At 32.7% G+C, this 23,884-nt stretch overlaps 1 protein-coding gene across 1 annotated transcript in view; it reads right to left on the bottom strand.

Annotated features, from left to right (window-relative positions):
• Positions 1–23,884, bottom strand: part of LOC149424665 (venom dipeptidyl peptidase 4) — a 136,453-nt gene that overhangs the window by 80,903 nt on the left and 31,666 nt on the right. The window contains exons 2-5 of the mRNA XM_089630914.1: positions 21,981–22,134; positions 18,981–19,078; positions 18,241–18,315; positions 11,201–11,253 (exon numbers count right to left, since the gene is read on the bottom strand). Coding sequence (XP_089487040.1) covers positions 11,201–11,253; positions 18,241–18,315; positions 18,981–19,078; positions 21,981–22,134 — 380 coding nt within the window. The remainder of the gene's footprint in view (positions 1–11,200; positions 11,254–18,240; positions 18,316–18,980; positions 19,079–21,980; positions 22,135–23,884) is intronic.

A 23,884-nucleotide genomic window follows, 5' to 3' on the forward strand; every position in this document is an offset into this window, starting at 1 on the left:
AAAGCCGCTTTTTATACCAATAATAACCTAGGTAAACTTTTAATTAACTCAAAAGATAAAGAAAATAATTTAAGTCATTCTGGCATCTATAAACTTAAATGTAACGACTGCGAAGCATTTTACATTGGTAAAACTGCAAGAAATGTTCAAACGCGGGTAGTTGAGCACTTGAGATGCTTAAACAACATAGGTTTTTCGGAATTTGCAACACATTTAATAGATAAAGATCACTCATTTGATAAGCCTTCAGGTGTAGAAGTATTACATAGAAACGGGATAGGTCTACGCCTCAACAATTTAGAAGCACTCGAGATAAAAAAATCCCTTAAAGTCAATAAAATCAATTTACTAAATAAACAATTAGATTTAACAAACAGCCCCATTTTAAATATATTTCCATTTCCTGCACCCATGTTTACCCCCTCTCTCCTACCTAAGTCTTCCACCCCCACCAAAGTTGATGTTCTCTCTCCCTCTTCCAGCTTAACTATAAGTACCCATACACCTCTGTAATTAATTTAATATGTTTTTATTAACCCTGATGAAGGTTCGGGCTGAACTGAAACCGGTTGGTTATAAATATATACAATAAAGTGGTATTTAAACAAAGTTATTTTATTTTAATTATTACAATAATAAAGGGTTTTTAAACAGGTTTTCATCTAATTATTGAAGACAATATTAACGATTCCTAAACGAAAATTTGAAGCGGAAAAATCAGAAAAAGATACGGTCACATCTAGGACTCGAACCCAGGACCTTTGCCAACTCTATCCTCCCCTTCTCTTCGGTCATATATAACTGTATCATACTTCGAATACGAACTACCTATATTGTCTTCATTTCTAATTGCTAATATTGTCTTCAATAATTAAATATTACAACCTGAGGTTTTACTCATTAAGTTATTCCAAAAAATATTAAAAAGATTTGTATCTACTCTAGATATAAACCGATAGTGTGTTATGGGCGTGTCTGTGTACCCAAATAAAACTCTATAATATTTTGAAATATTTAAATTCTGTCTCGAACAGGATAAGTTTCTATAAGGCCATGTCATTGGCCTGTTTGCAGTCTGGGAGTCGAAGTGTCTTTTTAAAATTTTTAATCTCTATTAGTCACACTTCAGGGAATCTTACGCCGAAACCGGTTGGCGTGTTCATTCGAATAATAGTAATAGACTAGCGTGGACCGGCTTCCGTGGTCGAGGGGTAACGCTCTTCACTAGCAATCCGATGGTCGAGGGTTCAAATCCCGGCGTGCGCAAGTAAATTCTGTTTAATGAATTTGTGTTTTTTTTACAATTTAGTAATGCAATTAATAATAATATACTTGCAGCACATTCCAGGGTGGAAGACACTCTCAGTATCGCCTTGGTGTAAGACCACAGAGTCTCACTGTCTCCAGACGGTTGGGAGCAGTTGGTACTCTTGTGCGGTTTCACATTTAAAAACGTATATTTGATAGCAGGCTTTATAAATTATCATACCTACTATTTACATTGCAGAGAAACTATCAATTTTCTTATCAAACTATTCTAAATTGTAAACACTTTAAAATTGAAGGCAATTATTCATGACCTACATACAATAAAGCTGATAAAATGACACTGATGTGATAAAACCAATTATTTTTGGTGGTTTGCTTTCGAACAACTTCAAAAAGTATTGTATGTTATTTTAACACCTTCATAGCTAAAATGTGTACGAAGACCACAAAGTTGAAAATCAAGATGAGCTCCTAGCCGAGGCTCTTCTAGTATCCCCTTGAGGCCCAATTTCCTATTTGTTTGTGGCACTCATCCTCTCTGAGCAAACTTGCTTTCGCTTCTAGATTCATCCTACTTTATCTCTTGACTTTTAATATTTATTCATTCTTTCGTCTTTTTAGCACTGCTTTCTGGTGAAACTCTTCAAATACGGGAAAAACAAAAATATTTTTGGGTACAATGACAGTTATAATTATTAAATATAATAATTTCGGTTGTGGGTCTGTTTGTGAGTGATTCTAACTATGTTTCAATGAACTCAGATTTCTTTTGAATTTAAACGCCATTTTTAAAATCTGAGTTAATTGAATCAAGAATTCAGACAATGATAAAGTATTTATGCTATCACTTAGGATATTGTACCTGATGCTTTTATAGAGTTTGGGGCAAAAAAAAAATGGATTAAAAAATGTAGCTTGGTTCTAATTGAAATTAAAAATGTAATTGAAATCAAAAATCTAAAAAAAATATGTTTGTAATAAGTTTGAGAAACAACAATTAAAATTTGAAGATGTAAGCATATCTATATTTGACCACATGAAGTGGGTATATTTCAAGTTTATTTTTTAATTCATACAATATTTTAACAGTGAATTATTTTAATTAAAATAATATCCTTTTTTCACGGGTCTGCGCTACGACAACGTGTTTTTCAATCTTAGCCCAAAAGCACAAAGCGAATCGGCCACCGCTATTGATTTTAGTGAGTTTATTTAATACGTGTATATGTTTTGGGTTATTAGTAGAGGAGGTTTCCCGTACCACCTTCACAAAGCGCACTGTCTAGTTTCACGACCAAATTATTGCCCCGAGAGACACAAACAACTTGCAAAAACCACTTGTATCAGTAAAAAGGCTCGCTTGAATTATCCCTCAACTGATTAAGCCATCCTACACAAAGTGCTTCCATGGCAAACTCCGTGTGGTTTGTAAAACTAAGACAGACTGGCGAGACACAAAGCAAGAATGGAAAAAAGAACCAAAGGCTTCTCTATGATAAACCTACAGGGATAATGAAATGTTGACGAGATGAAGAAAGGATCGATTACGTAACCTTATGCAAAATGAACTGGAGGAAACCAGCAGAAGTTTGGTAGAAATGGAGGCATTTCCTGAAGGAAGCCAAGACATTCGTCTTAGAATGCTATGGCCTATACGTGCCTGAAAACTTCAGCGTGGTCGTCATACGACTTGTTCATGAAACCGCACGTCAGAACAGTTGTTCAAGCACAGCATAGTATAACAAGAGTAATGGTACTGTTCAAAGAAATTTCTAAAATAGCAGATATATTTAATTACACTTTACAACTTTTTTGTACACCTTCCCAAATATTACGAATGTTCAAATTTAAAACCTTGTACTGTTAATTAATGATTAAACTGTCGGACCAATTTCAATAAATAAAAAATATTTTTTTAACAAGATTTTCGACTTTGATGACGACTAAACGTATTGTTCATTCGTCTTCTTTAATTATATATTCAAAATCTTCCAATCCTGTAATAACCCAACCTCAAAGTTGAAGGAAAATATTTCACCGGGTATTTGGCATAGTGCAGAATATCCTTTATCCATTATATCACAGGAACCAGATTCCAGAGAAAAAAATTGTTTGAAGGCCTATTTTTTTTTTAAATACTAAATTTGAATTTGGATTTCATTTTTATGAATAAATTAATGAAAATGTTGGAAGTAGAAACTAACCCGACATCCGATCGAGCTGAAGCTATGCAGATAGATTCGTTGTTGATGACAAATGCATTCTATCAACTTTTTTGTGGCAACCACGCATACACACGCATACACACGCATACATACGCATTTCTCTGAAATTGGTTGACATTACAGCAGTTTACATGCGAAATGAATGTCGGTCCTACCTAATCGGGATTTAGCTCAGTTGTTAGCTTGGTTAACTCCAGGCCCTGACTAACATACCAGTAATGTATTATTACTTAACTTTTACCAGTACTCGAACTCTCCGGCAGTAGCGGCTCGTGATTTTTTGTGTACTAAGATGCTAATATTCCAAAAATGCCATTATTTATGTTGTTGTAGCTGAAAACGATTTTTTTAATTTTTGTTCCAAAATTCGATATTTTGTATGAAGATTTTCAGTTTATTTCAGTTTATTTCCTGAAAATTTTCATACAAAAAACGAATTTTATAAAAAATAAAAACCACTGCAGTCTTAGAGTGGAAGTTGTATCCATTTCTGAATAATTCTCGTCTTGAGAATTCCGATTAACTTGTGAGTGCATTTTTTAATTATCGTTTTACTGAATGTAATATTATGCAACATCTTGGCGGTGAGCATAACGAAACTGTAAACAAAACTTGCCAAGCGACGACGAAGTTAAAACAAGATTCAGTGGGTGGTTTATTTAATTAAACGTACATTTATGAAATAACCTCGCAAACCTCTTGTTTTGAATGGAAGATATTTACATACCAACTTATCAAGATATCGACATTCAGAATTATATTGGTATTGATAAGATCTGAACAAAAAAAATACCATCCATATTGTTTTTTTTATTCATTTATGAAGGGGGCTTTATAGACATAATACCGTTAAAATAACGCAGAAATTTAATACCCAAGTACATAAAAAAATATCGTTTGATCATTACATTGAATAATCGAGTAATTAGTCTTAACTCTGCTTGGTCTATAATGCTTTACATTACACCAAATGAAACAGTTCTATGTAAAGTCATTAAGTGTATTAAAGCGAACTTATATTGAAATATTATTGAGCTAAATATACCTTCAACATGGATTATATGTTTCCCAAGTTTTTGATTCGTTTCATAGGCGCGTAATAGTTGTAGAAGAATTTATACAATAGTATGGTAGGTACTGTATTGTAACTGTCCTGCCAGGATCATTAAATGAAGCGACTCAGGGGTATTCAATGACGAATTCATAATTTTAAACAAACACATTAAATCGCAAGTTTTATGCGAAAATTAGCTACACCTGTCAACATTTCCTGATATTAAGATTAAAAACTCCATTGTGATTATCGTAAAAATCACACTGAAAGATTTGTCGCGGAATTTAAATGTATTTATCGGTGACAGGACTAAATTAATGAATTACACTGCCAGAATTACACGAGAGCGGAATCGCACACGGTTATCCGATGTTGGAACAAGTGCAAGTGGAATTTTTAATGGATTAAATTTGAGTGTGTTTAAATCCGGGCTGAATAAATTTTAAATTGGAAAAAATAAACAAAACTTAGGTTAGGTTAGGCTAGTTTTTTGTTACGTGCCTTTATCCCGTAGGCGCCTACTCCCCACAAACGAGCAAATTGTCCTCTACTCGCTAATGATTCGTTTAACCAATAGTGTAATATCGAAGTTAAATTTTTTGCCGTTGTTCATTTATTTGCCCGCGGAGAGACATAAACAAACCATAATCAGTGAATTTCAATATTTACCATACTATCAGCTCTCAAAAACATTGCGGTAGGTCAGTTCGTCGTATTTCTACTACATTTTTGAGTGTCGTAGGTCAGTTACCATAATCGGTCAATTTCAATATTTACCAGACTTATCAGCTCTCAAAAACATTGGGATAGGTCAGTTCGTCGTAATTCTACTACATTTTGAGTGTCGTAGGTCAGTTACAATAAATAATGCTTATTTCACTATTACAGGCTATCACGTGGTGTTTGCTTAGCAGAGATTGTAGCGCATCAAGGTCAATGAACTGGTGTTTCTATTAGCCAGATAAATCATTGATATATTATATTGTTTTTATTTACAGTCCAACAAACAGTACATTTGAATCACTAATTCTAGAAATATTGGTCGTTTTCTTGAGTTGCTCAATCAGGTAGGCTAGAATTTTGATAAATATCAATCAAATGAAAAAACAATCAAATTTAAAGCAATGTAACGCGAAGTAGATAATTGAAAAATATATGTCTTTCATTTGAAAATTTGTTCGCCTAGGAATAATAATAATAATATAATATCTTTATTGTGACAAATTTTCAAACTATAACTATAGAAATACATGAAAGACTGTTTTGTGTACATTGGTTTATAAATTAGATGAGTATATAATTTTATCAACGGAAATTAATATGCAAACAGTAGGTAAAATAAATGTAAATAATAGAAATTTTAATGTAGTTATGTGTTAAGGTTTATCATAGCCCGCCTCACTAGGCTTAGCCTGTGTTGAGGCAGCTATCTACCAAGTTTATTTATAGTACTATAACGTACCTACAATTATATAAAAATACGAACACTCAATAGTTAGGTAGCATCAAAATCAATACATCATTTACCAAGTTCGTTTATAGTCCTAATAATGTACCTACAATTATATGAAAATACATGCAATAATTAGGTTGTTAGAGTGGTATATTTATGGGTTGCATCAATAACTGCGAATTTGGATGAGTGCACCGGTAAAGGCCCTATCATTACTTTTGATCCAAATTTTTACGCTATCTTTGAAATTTTTTTGTGAATGACATGTTTTTATTTTATCAGGAAGAATGTTGTAAAGTCTTGTCGCAAGATATCTAAAGTTTCGTTGTCCAAAAGTAGTGTGCGTTACAGGAATTTGAAGTTAAGTCTTTGTTATTGCTTCGAGTACAGCGAGTATTAGATCTTTTTTCGTAGTATGTATGTATATTTGTGTATAGGTGAGTGAGTATTGTTTTTGCGTATGTCTGCCGAGCATCAAACACATTCATAATATTACCATAGACTATTATATGAATATTATCATAGTTGCTTTAATTATATACTGCGAGTAGAACACATATTGGACTTCGCTAAATCAAGAAACAAGTATTTTTATAAGCCTAGAAAAAATAAACTATCAGGCCAATAAATTCCATGCCCTTTTTTTCGGATATGGTTTTACTGTACATATGGCGAATTAAGCCCCCGCATTCCCAATTTCTACGAATTTATAACACATTTCTCTTTAACTATTTAAGTTTTTAAGATCCAAGAAAAATATATGTTATTTTTTAAGATAATATCAATACATTTGTAATGCCGAAACGGTAATTGTATGAAATTCCCTGGATAGAAAAAAATCTCAAAGTAAGCTCCGAAAATTATTAAAAACACGTTTTGTTCCGTTATTGAATGTGTTATATGCATGAAAAAATTCACAGTGTATCTTTAAATGCAACTAAAGAACATGACTAGAGATTTTTGCTCCATTTCAAACGAGTCGTGTTTTATTAAATATTTTCACCATTTTCGCTTAATTATTATCATTTTTTTAATATTGGCGCGCTCCCTCTAACATTCCTTTACATATCTTCCTTTCAAACCATCTTAAAACGCTTACTACGGGGCCTTAAGTTCTTTAGATTATGATAGGAAAACATTTTAATATTTGTTGCCGAACATCACAAAATAAATGCCTTAAACATGCATTTTGTGTGTTAAGCGGGAATTTCAACCTTATCGCAATCTGTATAAGGAGTGCGTGATTTCGCCCGATTACTAATGATTCACGTCGAAGTGGGCACGCGGCCCGGCAAATTTTATTTATTTATTTTATTTATTTATTTATTATTTTATTTACGCCCTAATGGGCTTTTACATGAAAATATACATTTACATTGATTACAATAATTGAACATAAGAAGATAAATGGAGTTAATTGTAAGAAAGCAACACATATAATAAAATTTTGTGCAAATTAGCAAAACACTAATAAGATGGATTCAATATAAAATATAAAATATACCCAAGCATGAAATAGTATGTAAAAGAAAGTTCAACATAAAAAGTAAGTAAGTGGGTGTGTTTAAACCCAGTATTAATTGTGAGTTTAACAAATCGATAAACCAATATAAATTAGAGTGTAACTTACTCGTGAGGTAAAGAACATTATAACAGAGATTTAAAAAAAAAAAAAAAAAAAAAATAACAAAATAAGAGTTGCACCTGTAAAAAGCAAAAACTAATAGAATTTAGCAATATCGACATGAATAAGAAATAATAAGATCTGAGATGGAACATAGTGTTATGTATAAAAAGTAGTTAGTAGGTATATGCATACAATTATAAGTGTATAGTAGAGCAAATAAAAAACAAACAAATATGGATATAATTTACTTGAAAGGTTTCGAATGGGAGAAGATGTAATAAAATTATTAAAGCTATAAAAGTTAATTATTAGCCGATAGAATCGAAATAAGTTGCCTTTTAAAGCACACAAAATTGTCAAAACCAAACATATCTATAAGTTCACAGTATTTATTCGCAAGGTTGTGAATTCTAGGAATTGGTGAAAAAATAGAATAATTAGTGTTGAGGTTCTTGTTAAATTTAAAAGTATCTTTACTGCGAGTTTGCCTAGCAGGAACATTAATGCAAATAAGTTCCAACAAATTAGGGCTGTCAATTAAAGATTTAATAATTTTGAATAAAAATAGCAAATCAATTAACACTCTTCTATCAGATAATTTAAGAAGTTTAGTTTCAGCAAGCAAGTTATTGTAATTTATAAATTCGATTGGAATTTTCATTTTAAAATTAATGTACCGAAGGAATTTATTTTGTACCTTTTCTAATGATTGAGAATGGACCTTGTAGTACGGTGACCATACGGTGGAATTGTATTCTAATTTGCTTCGTACTAACGAGCAATACAGATGTTTTAATGTTGACATACTTTTAAAATTTGCTCCCATTCTCAAAATAAAACCTAGTATTCTCATCGCATCGCTTGTTATTTCATCGATGTGTTCGTTAAACTGTAGACTCTCGTGGAATATAACACCAAGATCACGAATCTGTGATACACGAAGAAGATTAGCACCATTCATAAAATAGGAAAAATTAAGTGGATTTTTGCCTTTGTAAAAACTGATAATCTGGCATTTACCTAAATTTAGTTGAACGGAACTACGGTCGAATTTACCCTAACAAGCCTAGAAAATTGATCTTTCCGCTGAGTTTATTTTAATTAATTCTGCTAAACGTATTTACTAAAATCTCGGAAGGTTACTAATTCATCGTTTATAAATATTTTTTTTTTTTTTGATGGTAAGGTACTGTTTTTTATCTATCGGTCTGAAAAAAAGGTATTATAGTTACGAATTCGTTGTAATTAATTAAAATGTGAGTCTCCAGCAAACTCCGTTATAAGAGTCTCATGTTGCCTTAAGTGCACTGTGTAAAAGTGGTCGCATGATCTACCACTTGTAATGAGCCTGCGGTCCCTACCCCAAGTCTCGGGCGAATCTCCGAATTTGCCTACTCCGCCAAACTTAGCCAAGCGTTGGCATCCGTCACGTTGGCGCTGTTCAGGACCGGTAATCGCCGTAGCATTCGGTAGGCAATGCGGTAACAGGGGTTTATTTGGCCTACAAATGTCTTCCTTATCCTCTAACGTGCCACCACAAAGATACCAGTTAGGTATAAGGGGCGCAATGGGTTTTAACTGGCGTGATGCATCTTGGGAAACACCCTAGAATGAATTGGCAACACCGATTTTGGAACATTTTTTTTATTCAAATGTTAATTTGTTGACATGTTGGTAGGGCGGAAAAAATGGCGTTAATCAATTTTTAAAGTTAGTTTTTATTTCCTTTAACCTTAATTGTTTTCCCATTTAAAACAGTGTAGACGATTGCATCGCCCTCCATTTTTGATAATCTGTACGTACTCATGCTCTTTTTTACTTGGCGACAAAAGTAACAAGCTCTTTTCTTTCAAGAATCTTGTAAGCAGTCGTGCGTAAAACGAGTAAATTCAGGCCGTCGTCCCACGGGTCGGTAAAGAATCGACATAAAAAGAGTGATGAAAGGATGAAAGGAATGCTACATGGTATATGCACACTGCAGATGTCAAGTACCAAATGTTTTTCTAGTTTGTAGCCCAGCAAACTGTCGGTATTGCAGATTTCTGCTTTCCTATTTACCTCCTTTATGCTGAATGTCATTATCTTCTCATCGTCAAATCGACTCACGGGTATTATTATAAGGGTAGTATTTGAACAGGTAATTTAATATAATTTGTAATTTGGCAAAAGACTGAGAAGACGGTCGAATGGCGCGTAAACATGGAAACAACAAAAACCGACTTTGAATCAAGTCAGTCGCCAAGTAACGACGAGGTTGTGGAATTTTTTGTGATATTATTAATGGGCCCAAAAACAAATTCTTAGTTACATTTAAAAATCATTTTTAACTGAAATAAACTTTATGGGAAAAAAAGATATTTAGAAGTTCGTTAGGTGATATCGGCGGTGATGTGAACCGAAACCTGGTAGCGTGGTCTAGCTGTACACAGGAAGTACATCGCACAACTCCAGCCTACCTCTGGGTATTATGCCCACCCCGGGTCTGGACCCGTTTGAACTGTTTGCAGGCTCCAATACAAATGTATGGGTCGGTGAACTCTCGGTATACCGCGCTCGGTTTTTGTAGATTCTTTACCGACCCATGGGACGGCTGCGTAAGAAGCATTTAAAATCATACTGATATCTCTAGCGTGCCCATCACTAAACAAGAACACGAGGCAGGTACTTTCAAGATAAAGAGTAGAACAATCGTATATTTATATTGCAGGTTTCAATGCCAAAAGATTAGATAAAAAAACAGACCATATTTTGATTGACATTTCATATTTACATTGCTCTCGATAATCGATGCGTAGTGCTAGATTAATGAGAAACAATATATATGTATGATATATTTCAATTTATTTTAAAGAACTTTCTCCTAAAATGTCATTGAGAGTTTTTAAAACGTCTTTTTGAGGTCATGACAGTGCCGTGAATACTAGACTGGTGTGCATAATAGAGATGTGAATATCAAAATTATGGATGCAATAATCAAAACAAGTACAATAATAAAAATCATTCCTTTGTAATTTGAAATACCGGATGTATCAGCACCTACCCGACAACCAGTGATTCCTAATAAGGAGTAAAAATGTAAATAATACTTTGGTCTTCAGTGAATTTATTTTTTATTTCAAATTCAAACAAACAATGATCTCGTAATAAAAAAATAATGGTCGAACGACTCGTTCGAGTGGAATGACTTGGTCGAGAATCGATGCCCTGGTTACTCGGTCGAGTAACCTCCCAATCCCCCGTACGTGCTGATACGTGTTTTAAACTGGAATATTTAGATTATGCATAGGTACCCACTTAAATTAGCATATTTTAAAATCATTAACTAAAATAAACACTCACACAAATACAATAATACTGTTAATTGACCAACGTCAGAGAAATTTAAATGATGGTGCAGATGTTAGTATCGAACGTCCCAGTAAAAAATATTTATTTGCCTTTGGTGGTATGTTTGCAGATTTACGTATATCAATAATATCTAGAGTGGCGACGCCCCCGACCGCTCAGGTGATGTTGTAACTATTTTTTCCTGACACAATCATTAAAATTAAAAATGATGAAAAGTTACTCACTTGTTGGCAATGTCGTAGAGGGAATATCTGGCAGAAGAGGAATAACGGAAACCCTGAAAAAATAAATAAAAAACTTACATCAAACATAACTCATATTTGGTTTGAATTCAATTGTCATTTTCAAAATTGGAACTGTTTGTGTGAAGAATTCAGTAAGCGGTAAAGTAGGTAACCACTTTTATTATAATATCTAAACAAAAAACCTTTAATTTTTTTTTAAGTATACATAATCGATGTTTCAGGATTTTTTACGATTTATAACAACATCTCTTTTTGTAATATTTAATCATTGAAGACAATATACGAAAGATGTGAATCATTAATAATCAGCAAAAAACCCGCGGAGCGGGTTTTTAACTGATAGTACTAAAACAATACAATGGAGTTAGTTACACAGAGTAACAATAAAAATTAAAATATAAAATCGATTTTTGCATAGTTATAACACAAAAAAAATTTAAAATTAAAAGGATTGTAGCCAGTTCCATATGTGTTTTTTGTATTCTGTAAGATTAGATGTTTTATATTGTGTTGGAAGTGAATTGTATAGTTTTATAACCTGAAATCTGTAGTGTTTTTGTCCATTAAGTTTGTTTGTTTGTTGTATATTATCTTTTCACAAACAATAACATATTACAAAAATCAGTATTTTTTACAGACAGGGGAACTATGGCAGCCTCCGTAGGGGAAAAACGAAAAACTGATTTATGTTGTAGACGTGTCCGTTAGTTAGCTCAATTTTTCGTAACTTCCGTGGAAATCGATCACTTTAATTAGTACATCTGCGCACGGAACAAAATGAATATGGCTGATTTATTTGAATCCTTTTAAAATGTGATTTCAATCCATTTCCTGATAAAATATTAATCCGTTCAGAATATATCGGATACACGTGTTCATGCAAGTGTCCTTTTCCTGATAAAAATACTGACGAAATGCCTAATTATTATAATATTTGCAAACACGTCTTCCGCAGCCCTCCTAACACGTTCTCGTTTTACTCATACTTTGTTAGGAAAACTGTCAATTCATTCGTTAAAGGCCTGCAGTCCCGTTTTCAACAGGAATATGAATAATTTGATCAGAATTTTAATAAATTATCGATATTTTATATATCTGTAAGTTTTCTCTGTGCGGCCTATGAGTCGGTATAAATCACACTCCTAGGGATTTGCTTTTGAGTGAGTTAACTATCCCGCAACCAAGTGGGGGAGTAGGTAGTACCCGAAATTACTATCCTCCTTGTATTAGCTTAAATACTTGACATATCGTTTTAGTATTTTACGTATTTCTGCGCAAATACGTAAATTACCATTGATAATTGGGATTTCTATAGTTTAGAAGCCCATAATACAGAAAAATGCATGGGGTCGTCGGAAGACCCACTTGGTTACAGACGTTTTGTTTATCATCTTGGCCTGTCAAGAGTTAAATGAAGATTGGGAGTGGGATGTAGGTACCTGGTTACAAAACGTTGCTTAAGTGAAGCAAACGATACTCGTTTATATTATTGAATTTTTGTTTCCATTTTCCAAATTCTAATTTCCCAATTAATTGTTACCTCCATTTGATAAATGTAATTCTAGCCGTGACAATGTATTTTAATAACATAATTATTTTATTTACTTATAATTGTCATAAACTATGAATATTTTAATTTTTTTTATGTGAATATCGCACAAGAGTCCGAACTGTTCCCAACCGTCAGAAGTATCTTCCATTCTGGAAAGTGCCGCAGATATACTATATATTATTTTAATTACATAAATTGTGAAATAACACAAGTAATTTACTTGCGCGCGTCGGGATTTGAACCCGCAACCTTCGGCTTGCAAGTCGAGAGCCTTACCCCTCGACCACGGAAGCTGTCAATTAATTAATTAATTAATTACAATTATTATTATTGCTAAAGTTAAAATACAAATTGAGTTTAGATCGGTAGCAAAGCAAATATTCTGTTTACCTAATTATTCGGCGCAAAGTCAATTATTTCACGGCTCTGGCCATGTAATCCACGTGATTATTATAATCTCATATCAAGCCAGTCGGCTAATCCTTGCATTATAGTCCAAAAATACAATGGGATTAATTTTAGCTAATAAATTCGTATATTAAAGTCTTAAAAAAATATCGACTGCTGTGAAAAGGAATTTAATAATTAAAAATATTATTTTCGAATATTTCGGTCGGTCTGTGATTATCCACTGTGGTTCAATGACTGTTCTGATTTCTTCTGAATTTGAGTGTCATATTCAAATTTAGAAATCATAATGTCAAGAATTTAGATAAGCCTACCTTAAATACAAAATTGTTTTGCATCAAGAAACAGGAAAATTTTGATAATATTCACTCTTGACACCAAAACCCACATTCGATTCGGTCGCCTATACAATGGACGTGAAAAATCATAAATTGACATTTTTTTTTTTTAAATAGTGAATACCTCACAAGAGTCCCAACTGCTCCCGTCTGGAGCCAGTGAGACTATGGCATCCCCAATTGGGGGATGTTGTGAGGCTGAAGGTAAGTGGGGAAGGGAAAGAGGAAGGTGGGGAAGTACCTGGCTATTCAGATCTAGTCACTAAACACGGCTAAAGCCATTTGGAGCAACGTTTCAATTCTGAATGGTGGTCTTACACCAGGGCGATACTGGTAGTATCTTCCACTCTGGAACGTGCCGCAAATATACTATATATTATTTTAATTAATTAATTGTGAAATAACACAAATTAATCAAATAAAATTTATTTGCGCACGCCGGGTTCGAACCCGCGACCTTCGGAATGGCAGTCCAATGCGTTACCACTGGACTATGCCGGCCGTCAAATATCTATCTAGCTATAGCAACAATTCCTTTAATATAATAGGTATACACGTAGGTACCATCGATTGATTTCGCCCTGACCTACCACAACATCGTGTTTCGGGATAATATTGATGCAAGGGTGACTTTTGACCTCTAAGATGCGTTTAGACTTGCCAACGAAAGGAAGGTGGAATTCTGATAAAATCTCAATCTCTAAATATTATAAAACAATGTCGCTTTCCGCGTCTGTCTGTTTGTGCGCTTGTAATTCTAAATTACGCAACGGATTTTGATAAGATTTTCACTAACAATTAGAAAATTTATTCCGAAAGCTTTAAATATTTAATATGTGTATTTTATATTTATAGAAAGTAGCGAAAAGTCGATGTTTTGTAATCAAGTCGTAAAAAAATATCTTCGGTCACTTACAGTGCTAACGCTGGCTAAACCTTATGAGATACATCAAAATAATGTACTAAGGAATTGTATATCTTAAAAAGGCCTACAGAAAACTAAGGAATGGTATATGTCAATCTCTTAAGGATAACCCCCACCAACGCCGCGTACACGTCAGCTAGTACATCTATATAAAAATTCAACCGGCATATGTGTGTGCTGATATAACTTGAAAAGTAGTACACCGATAACACTGAAAATTTCAAAATTCGTTTTTATTACGGCCAGGAGTGTTTGGAATCGAATTAAAATCGATATAATGAAGTTTTTTAACAGTACAGCAGTAATAATAATATTATTAAAAATAATATTACATTTAATGTAAATCAAATTTAATCATATTATTATTAAATAAGTAATGATTATATCATTAAATTTGATTTACATTATTTTTTTTTTAAATATATAAAAAAAAGTACAGTAGTGAATGGTGGGTGAAGTTGGAGATTCCCTAGAAAGTACAGTAGAGAATGGTGGGTGAAGTTGGAGATTCCCTAGAAAGTACAGTAGTGAATGGTGGGTGAAGTTGGAGATTCCCTAGAAAGTACAGTATTGAATGGTGGGTGAAGTTGGAGATTCCCTAGAAAGTACAGTATTGAATGGTGGGTGAAGTTGGAGATTCCCTAGAAAGTACAGTATTGAATGGTGGGTGAAGTTGGAGATTCCCTAGAAAGTACAGTATTGAATGGTGGGTGAAGTTGGAGATTCCCTAGAGAGACATTAGGCATCGCAAAGGATTGCGGGGTTTACTAGTTTTAAATAAATATTTTTCATCACGATGACAGGCAATATTTTCAGTATCCAGAGTGAATAAGACCTAAGTTTCAGCCGGCAGAATTATGGAAGTGTGGTGCCTACGTCAGTGAGACTTATTCAATATTATTACATATTCAGACACTTAGGGCCAGTTGTTTCAGAGAATTTTAACAATTCTTCAAATCTCAAAGTTTTTTTTAAGTTTTGTGAAAGTTCCACTAAAGTTTTTTTATTTTTTTTATTTCGGTGATATGAAGCACCTAGCCAAAAATGATATAATAACTGAATTTGAATACAACCCTTAGAGAACTTTGAAAAAACTTTGAATTTAGAGTAATTGTTCAAATTCTGTGAAACAACTTACCCTAAGGTAATTATACCAAACAACGTTTTGGCCATGCTTGTGACAATGTTTGTTTCTCTTAGATAACAGAATATTAACATACCACATTGTTGTGCTAAAAGCAAACAGAGATTGTCGACTGTCGAATCCCAGTATTGGATAATAACAGTGACAAACTTTAAACAATGGTTTTATTCCAATTATTCCGGAAATCGGCGAACATTCCCGAATGCTTCCGATGTCAAGCTGAATGATATTCAGAGGCTTGGCTAACTAACAACCTGTCTACTTTGTGAAATCCCGTATTATGCGAAATATTTATACATTTGCAAACTGAATAATACTTCATAGTGACATCTGCCCTGATAATGGATACTGTAACGCTGTCCGGGACGTTGGCTAAATAATAATTACATAGAAACCGCACAGAAAACGATCTTAAAGGTAATACTAAAAAAACATAGACTAACTGATACAGACCAAATATTCAACAGCTGTGACGTACTAGATATACGCCAATTATACGTTAAAACACTACTAAACTACATTTTTGACAAAAAATAATTTCAACATACACAAAATAACACTAACAGACCAGTTAGACAAGCGTACAAAGAAAACATAAAAACTCCGACAATAAATTCAAGCTTTGGACAAAGACACTACCAATACCACGCTATAAAAGCTTTCAACAGTCTAAAAATTGAAATTAAAATTGAGGAACATAAAAATAAATTCACTCACAAAATTACAAAATGGATCAAAGAACAAAAAAGACAATATTACCAAAATGTCATAGCATAAAATAAAAATAAAACCTACACGTAACACACAAAACCAATATGAACACACATCACTCACAAACACACAAGATTATATATTAAATGTATTGTTTTATCTTATATTGTAGATTGTATTTAGATTATATTTTCATATTATAAAATGAAGGCCTCAGCACGGGCAAGCCACCCAGTGAGGCCAACATTACTGGAAAACTTTGAAATGTAAAAAATACTGTACCAAATAAAAAAAGGAGGATGCGCAACACGACATAATAACTCAAAAATTAATTATGAATTTGGCCGCGGAAATGTCAGTCATATCTGATTTTTTTAAGGCAACGAACTTTAGGCTACGTAACATTTGCATATGTAATAATGAAAAAACTAATACAACATAATAAAAACTTTTTATATTAATATTTGTATGTACATATATTTATACAAACTGATATGAACATGGTTTCATTGTTCAAGATATTATATTTTAAACAGTAAACATAAAAATGTTTTTTTTAATACTTCCATTCTTCAGACTTTCATACATGCCATCATGCATAATCTCATCATACGTTTTTAGCTCTATGTACGTTACAGTTCTGTGACTCCGTGTTTCTCGTATGCGGCAGCCTAAATCTATTGACATTTCTGGTTTCATAAGTATGTATATTTTTACAAACAAAAAATCATTCCTTTAATATTTTGGCATTTGGATACATAATTTTACTCATCAAAATAGACACATTATATATAGCAGCAATTTGTGCTTCTTTGCTTTTCCTAAGTATGTTTATATATAGGGTGTCCGGGGGTAGAGTGCGCTAACTTTGGGAGGTAATTTTACATGATAGTACAAATGAAAAAGATGCATTACTTTTTTTGAAATTCCAAGGTTTTAATGAAGTGTTTAGGTTAAGAAGTTGAATTGTTTGAATGAAAAAATTAAACATTTTTCTATGGAAAAATATAAAAAATATTTTTTTTAAATTTTGTAATCGAAAATAAACATTATAATGTCGAAAAGAGTTATTAATCTTTTTTACTTCTACCATCTTGTAGAATCACCTCCCAAATTTAGAGCACTTTACCCCCAGTATATCATAATCATTGGTCAAATAAAATATGATAAAGCAGTAATCCAAATGTTGAACAACTACAGTTTAAAAATTAACCCTCTAGTGTTTGTATTTAGTTTATTTCTAAGTATTTCAATAAATATTCCTTTTTTGTACCCTTCTAGGCGCATATTCAAAATTTGCTGTGAAAGTTCGTTTTGGATCCAATATAACGCGTACTACCATTTATAATTACTATGAGAACTGAATGAAATGCAAAGCGGAATGGAAATATGCATTTGAACGGATAAGGAAGGAACGATTGAATATGGGAACAAACCAAAGATATTAGAAGAACGAGATATGCGGAGTACTACCTAATTAGGGTACTTTGAATACTATCGGGACGTGTACGCACAGAAATCTGTTCTATGTATTAGTGCGGATACCTTAGCGTAAGCGAAGGTGTGCAGTAGTATAGGTGAACAAAACCGGCGACACTAGGCAAAACAATTCCACACAGTATGAACTGCTCATAGCACATATCGTTCTTCTAATATCTTTGGAACAAACCGTTACCAACGTAATTGAGGACTAAAAGCCTCACAGAGAATTAACAGAAAAACGAATAATTTGTCCAGATTTTTAAAAAATTAACAATAATTCGTATCAGTGAGTTTTCTCCGTGCGCTCTTTGAGATAAGCAGGTTAGATGGAAACATGTGGTAACTCAAAGCTTGGAACCGATAACAGTGAACCTATGCAGTTTAGTTAGGCCTTCATCCAACAGCGTTGATATAGACAGTGGTTATTGATAAGATAATAAATAAATTATGTATATTTACCGTTTCAGGGTCTGATCTTGCCAGAAGGATTTTCCTGTCCGGTGAGACCTCCACATCTGTTGTGTTCAATACGTCCTTTAAAAAAAAAAACAAAATTTTATAAAAATATGGAAAATGTAGACTTACAACTTTTACAAGTTTTAAAAACATAAAAAAAATCATGTTGGCACAGGGGAAAACTAGCCAAGGAACTTATCAGGCAAAAACTCACTTTCGTATTGATTAAGTTGTGAGAAGGCCAATAGTCATGAAATAGCTCTCCTGCGCCTGCATTTTATGATGTCATATTTATTTGTTTATAATATTATGCGCCCATAAAGTATTTATATTAATTTATTGAAAAAGTAAATTTTAAATCAAGCAGTAGATTTAACCAATGCAAATATGTACCGAAGAATAATATTATGTTTACATTAGTAATTATTTAAGAGTTATGCTATTATAACCTTCTTGTAACTAGGTTTATCCCATTCAGTTGAACACATCTACTATTTCTGAGTAGTATTGCCAACCGCATGCAATCTACGTAGTTACAAGCGAATCTAATTGACTCAGTCCTGATATTATTGTAATAATTCAGATCGAATAGTTCCAGTTGGTATATGGAAGGCAATCTGTCGGAGTAAATAAATCAGGGCTGTCTATAATACTATTAAAAATTTAATAAATGAAATTCATTTAGGAAAGCAGTATCTGATATTTAATATTAATAGTGGAAAATATTAGTTAGTGTTGCTTACCAGTTGTTTATTGGTGATGAAAAGTGTAGTAGTATCGGCAACGACATCGAAAATGTAAAGGTCATCGTTTCCAGCATCTTTGTATAGAATCTCCTTTTCTGTAAACATAGAAAATTTCTTATTTATAAGATTTTCATATTAGGTTGAGGCAAGTCATATCTGTAGATTCATATTTTTGCATTACTAATAATTTTTTTTTTTTTTTTTAGTTAGTTAACTTTATAAACAACAGCCAGAGATAACTCAAATGGTTTCATGATAATTCAACACAGTTACAATTCAACACACCTTTAAAAAGTCATTAAAATAACACGTAACCTATTTAACCTAGATTTTTTTTCATCATTTTTCATGACTTTGTATAAAGGTGTGTTGAATTGTTCTTTTGGTTAGTTATCCAGTTACCATTCTTTTGATGCTTTTAGATTATCATAAAACGTTCGTATTCATTGTCTAAACCTTTAGTTAATTACTAGTCAGTTTTTCATTCAATTTCTCAAATTTATAGTGTCAAAAGTTGATTTACGAGCGACTTGTCAGCAGTCAGCAGTCAGCAGTCAGTCAGTGTGGCGAGCCAGTGAACCGGAGGACCAGTCAGGTGTCAATAAATCATTCAGTCAACTGTCACTCCTCCGGGACCGGGACTCGCATCCACAACACCGGAAACTGGCAGACCAAACAAAACCCTTCGAATTGTTCAACCATCAAACCGTTTCCTTTTTTTATAAAAGACGTATGCGATTTATAAAAGGCGTATGCGATTTATAAAAGGCATGTGCAATCTTTTGTGTAATTGCACAAGTCAGTTAATAAAAAATTAAATAAAAATAACATTATCTCTGCTGCTACAATGCAAGTCTTTCATGGGTTGTAGCAACACGTATTGCATGGTTTTGTAACGTTTACCATTTACCATAGTAATAAGCGTTAAATTTTTGTTTAAATACAGCCTTAACAATTTTTCCGTTGGGGAATAAACATTAGGTACTGTCGATCAGCAAGATTAATCACATGAAATTGATGAATTGGCAAGTGTTCATTTGAGTTTGTTAAAACGAGAAAACTGGTAACAAAATGGTGAAAACGTTTCTGTATTAAATAATATAAGGCATCCGAATATGCAAAAATATCTTCAACTTGATTTATGTTAATTAAATTCGCTCTCGTGCCAAGAATTAAACTCTTACGAGGCTATTAGACTAGTTAGAGGCTTGGGTTTATTCTGCAAAAGTGCCATTTCAGTGCCAATTATAATTGATTTGAACACAGGTCAAAGAGAAACACGAGAGACGTGAACTAAAATAATTTTCATTGTAATGCAAAAATATTGGATTTCATGAACACGTGTTTTGAAATCATGATAATATATTTGTAATATTTAATTTTTAAATGTAACGATACCAGGAATGAGCATTTCAAACAGTCGCTTGTACCTAGGTTATGTGAAGTTAGTAATAGATATGCATATGTGACGAATCTATTTAACTGCATGGTAGGCAGATACAAAAAACCTATGCTATCATATCTTTTCAGTAATAATAAATTTTACCTTATATTATGTCTTATCTCATACTAGCATACCCTTCTAAAGCTTGTATTAATGTAATACTTTCTGTCGTTATTTGACGTTCAAATGCCAGAGTTAATTGTGATTTAAAAATATGTTTTTAGTATTTGATTATGCTTGTATACTGTGACGTGAAATAATTGTTATATTTTTACCGTGGATATCAAATAAATAAAAATAATTTACTAGAAGTTTATCAGGAAACTTATTAATTCATTCGTAAGGCCTGCCATCCCGTTTTTAACAGGAATTACCAATAATTTGACGAGATTGCACCTGCGTAATTAATTATGAAACTACTGCAAATTGATAATAGTTATTGTAATTTTTCTGAACAAGTAATTAAAAAAAATATTTTTTTACTCACTTTACACATATAAGGCAAAAAATTCCCAATAAACTACTTTTTAGCAGTTTGTCTAAGGGGTTCTTTACATTATAAATCATATTATGGTGAGTTTACAGTTACATTTTTACAATTATATGAAACAAAAATTCCAAAATTTTACAAAAGAAAATTATGAAAACATAAATAACAATTTTAGAATAATATATCATTGTAAGCTAATACAAATTAATTCTTTCAGTGAGCCAAGTCTTCAGTAAGTTCACCAATTGTTTGTTTTGGGCACAGTTTTTAATTTCAACATGTAACATATTAAAACAACTGGATGATTGAAACAACCAATCTACTTGATGATTTCGTCGTCAAAGGGAAAACAACTACCCTGGAAAATTCGTCATTTCATGATTTGTTATTATTGCATTCAAACTTTATTTTAACCATATACCTAAAAAAAGATTTTCAATGAGTCCTGTTTTAACTCGATTTTGCATTTCGTCTAAATGTACATTTGTTTGTCTACCGTGTTCGGTCAATCCTGTTAAGATGGTAGCCGTATTAAATAGTACCTTTTTTATTTCGCCAGAGTTCACATGAGCGTTACAAGCTGTCAAACAGTGGTTTATTTATGACGCGGTGTACCATTTGAAGAACTACCAGTTAGTATTCTTTCTGCTATTGACAGAAAAAATTCAATATTGCAAATTCAAAATAGAAAGTAATTGAGTAATCTATTATTGAGCTCTATGAGCATCTGACAATGTGTAAGAAATATGACTTCTCCTTCTTATCAATTTTTCTTAAGGTACATATTGGTACCTTACACACTACATTACAACCTTGGAGGATTACAAAGATAACAAACCTGCATATTTTTTAAGTTTTTCAGTAAATCAAATATTTGTTATATGTAAACATTATCTACACAAGCAACGCCATCGACTGCAAAGTTAATCATGTCAACAAAAAAAAATTAAATTACGTTATTCGAAAAATTACCTAACTGACATCGTTAAAAGTTCATGGGCTTGTCGACCAGAGTTCCTAAATACAATGCATAATGGAATCAATGCATCGTACTCGTACATACCTGAAAGCCAAGTGCCATTGAAGCCTCGTTGCGACACGTTAGCTCTCGCCGGCATCAGATCTTCGAGACTGAAGTACTTCTTGTCGGCTTTCCCCAGTATTGGCACCGCTCCAATGGACACGAAACCAACCACGAAGGTCGCCACGAGGACTCTCTAAAACATAAAATCACACAACATTGACTTTAAGCCCTAGACATAAAATATACAAGAAGGGCACTTGTGCAGAGATTTGATCAAAAATATTCGAAAAAGATCGGAGTCATTCAGCAAAGATGCTATATATTTACAGTATTGACTATAGGCATATATTGTCAAACATATGTTCCTGAATTTCTCAACCCAACCTGTTGTGTACCCAAGTACCTGTCCCTGTCTGAAAGAGTTAGTACATACACGTGGTGACAATTTCATTTTTATAATTGTTCAAATGTAGCAGATACTTTGTGATGCGACATTATAATTTAAAATAAAACAATAACTTAGTAAACACCACTTTTCTTTTTTTTATAATTAATGCCACTGGTTTTTCGTTATTACCGTCACTTCGTCTGGACCAAATAATACTGCATTATATTATGTACATAAAATATGCAAGAAGGTATTTTTTATTTCAGTTTTCACACACCTCTTGCAAAGCCTACAAGTAAATTTTTTTTTTATAGAATACTAGCTGTACCCCGCCCCGCGTTGCTGTAGCTCAATATGTCTGTTCAGATAGAGAAACAATAGCGCGTTTTACTTTTACGTCCAACAGACGGCGTTATTTAAAAAAAAACATGTTTTTATCTGTCATAAGTGATATTTATATAGTATAAAAATCTCAAAGCAATTGGTAAAGAACTTTCAAAGATTTAAGATTTTGAACAAACGAACTTTTACATTTTTATTTAAATAGATTTCTCATATACGTTTTTTTATCATTAGTGACATATTTATTAATTTTAATACCAAACTGTTTTCAGACAAAATCTTAACCCCATCCTAACCACCTATTCGTACCTAATTGAACGACCAAAATTCGGTATTATGATTTCGTTTTATGGACATACATAAAACTTACTTGATTTAATCAACTGGTTTTACGGCTTCACTAATGAGTTCAGAGAAAATACTAACTTCCTGTGATTTTTTTCAACCAGCTCAGAGAAAATTCTTATATAATAATATGTGCTTCCTGTAAGTAGTCCCTCCGAGTTCATTGACAATATTGAGTTCCTATTTACTGTTGCGCTGAGCTCACAGATATACTAATTTCCTACAGGTGGAACCAATGAGCCCATACGTCCTATGTTAACAAACAGATTAAAATGATAACACTTGTGTAATAGCGAGCGACCAAACATTAATTAGCAGTTTGGAATATTTAGAAGCAACCTAGTGTAATCATTAAATAATTTTTAGGTTATTATTATTGAGTTATTTGGGAAAATCTCAAATCATATCCAATCTAGTGTGACTTACATCAATGCTTTTAATACAAAATGTATTACAACTGTCAATCTTTGAAGACAACGAAACATTAAACAAGATGAACGAGCCTTCCCTTCACCTCTTTTCAGACAGAGTTCAATCCCAAAACATACTGCATTCCAGCGCGCGTCATAATCATGAACTAGGTACGTATATTCTAAATATATAAATGCATAAAACCATTATATTTGCTTGTTTCATAAGTTAGTATTTACATAACAAAACACGTGTATTAATTACAGGTTTATCGTAGGTTTATTCTCCCGGATTGGGAGTGATCAACTACGAACGTCGTAGTAGTTTTAATACTTCTAATTGAATTTCACTACCGTTTTCGTGAATGAATAAATGAATTAATGAAAATTAATTAAATGAAATGGAAACTAAGCGACTTCCCGACATTGGAAATTAATCGAGCTGAAACTCGACAGAT

Source organism: Hesperophylax consimilis, chromosome 4, assembly GCF_061612785.1.
Source record: "Hesperophylax consimilis isolate HC1 chromosome 4, BYU_Hcon_1.0, whole genome shotgun sequence".
In the NCBI taxonomy this organism is placed as follows: Eukaryota; Metazoa; Arthropoda; class Insecta; order Trichoptera; family Limnephilidae; genus Hesperophylax; species Hesperophylax consimilis.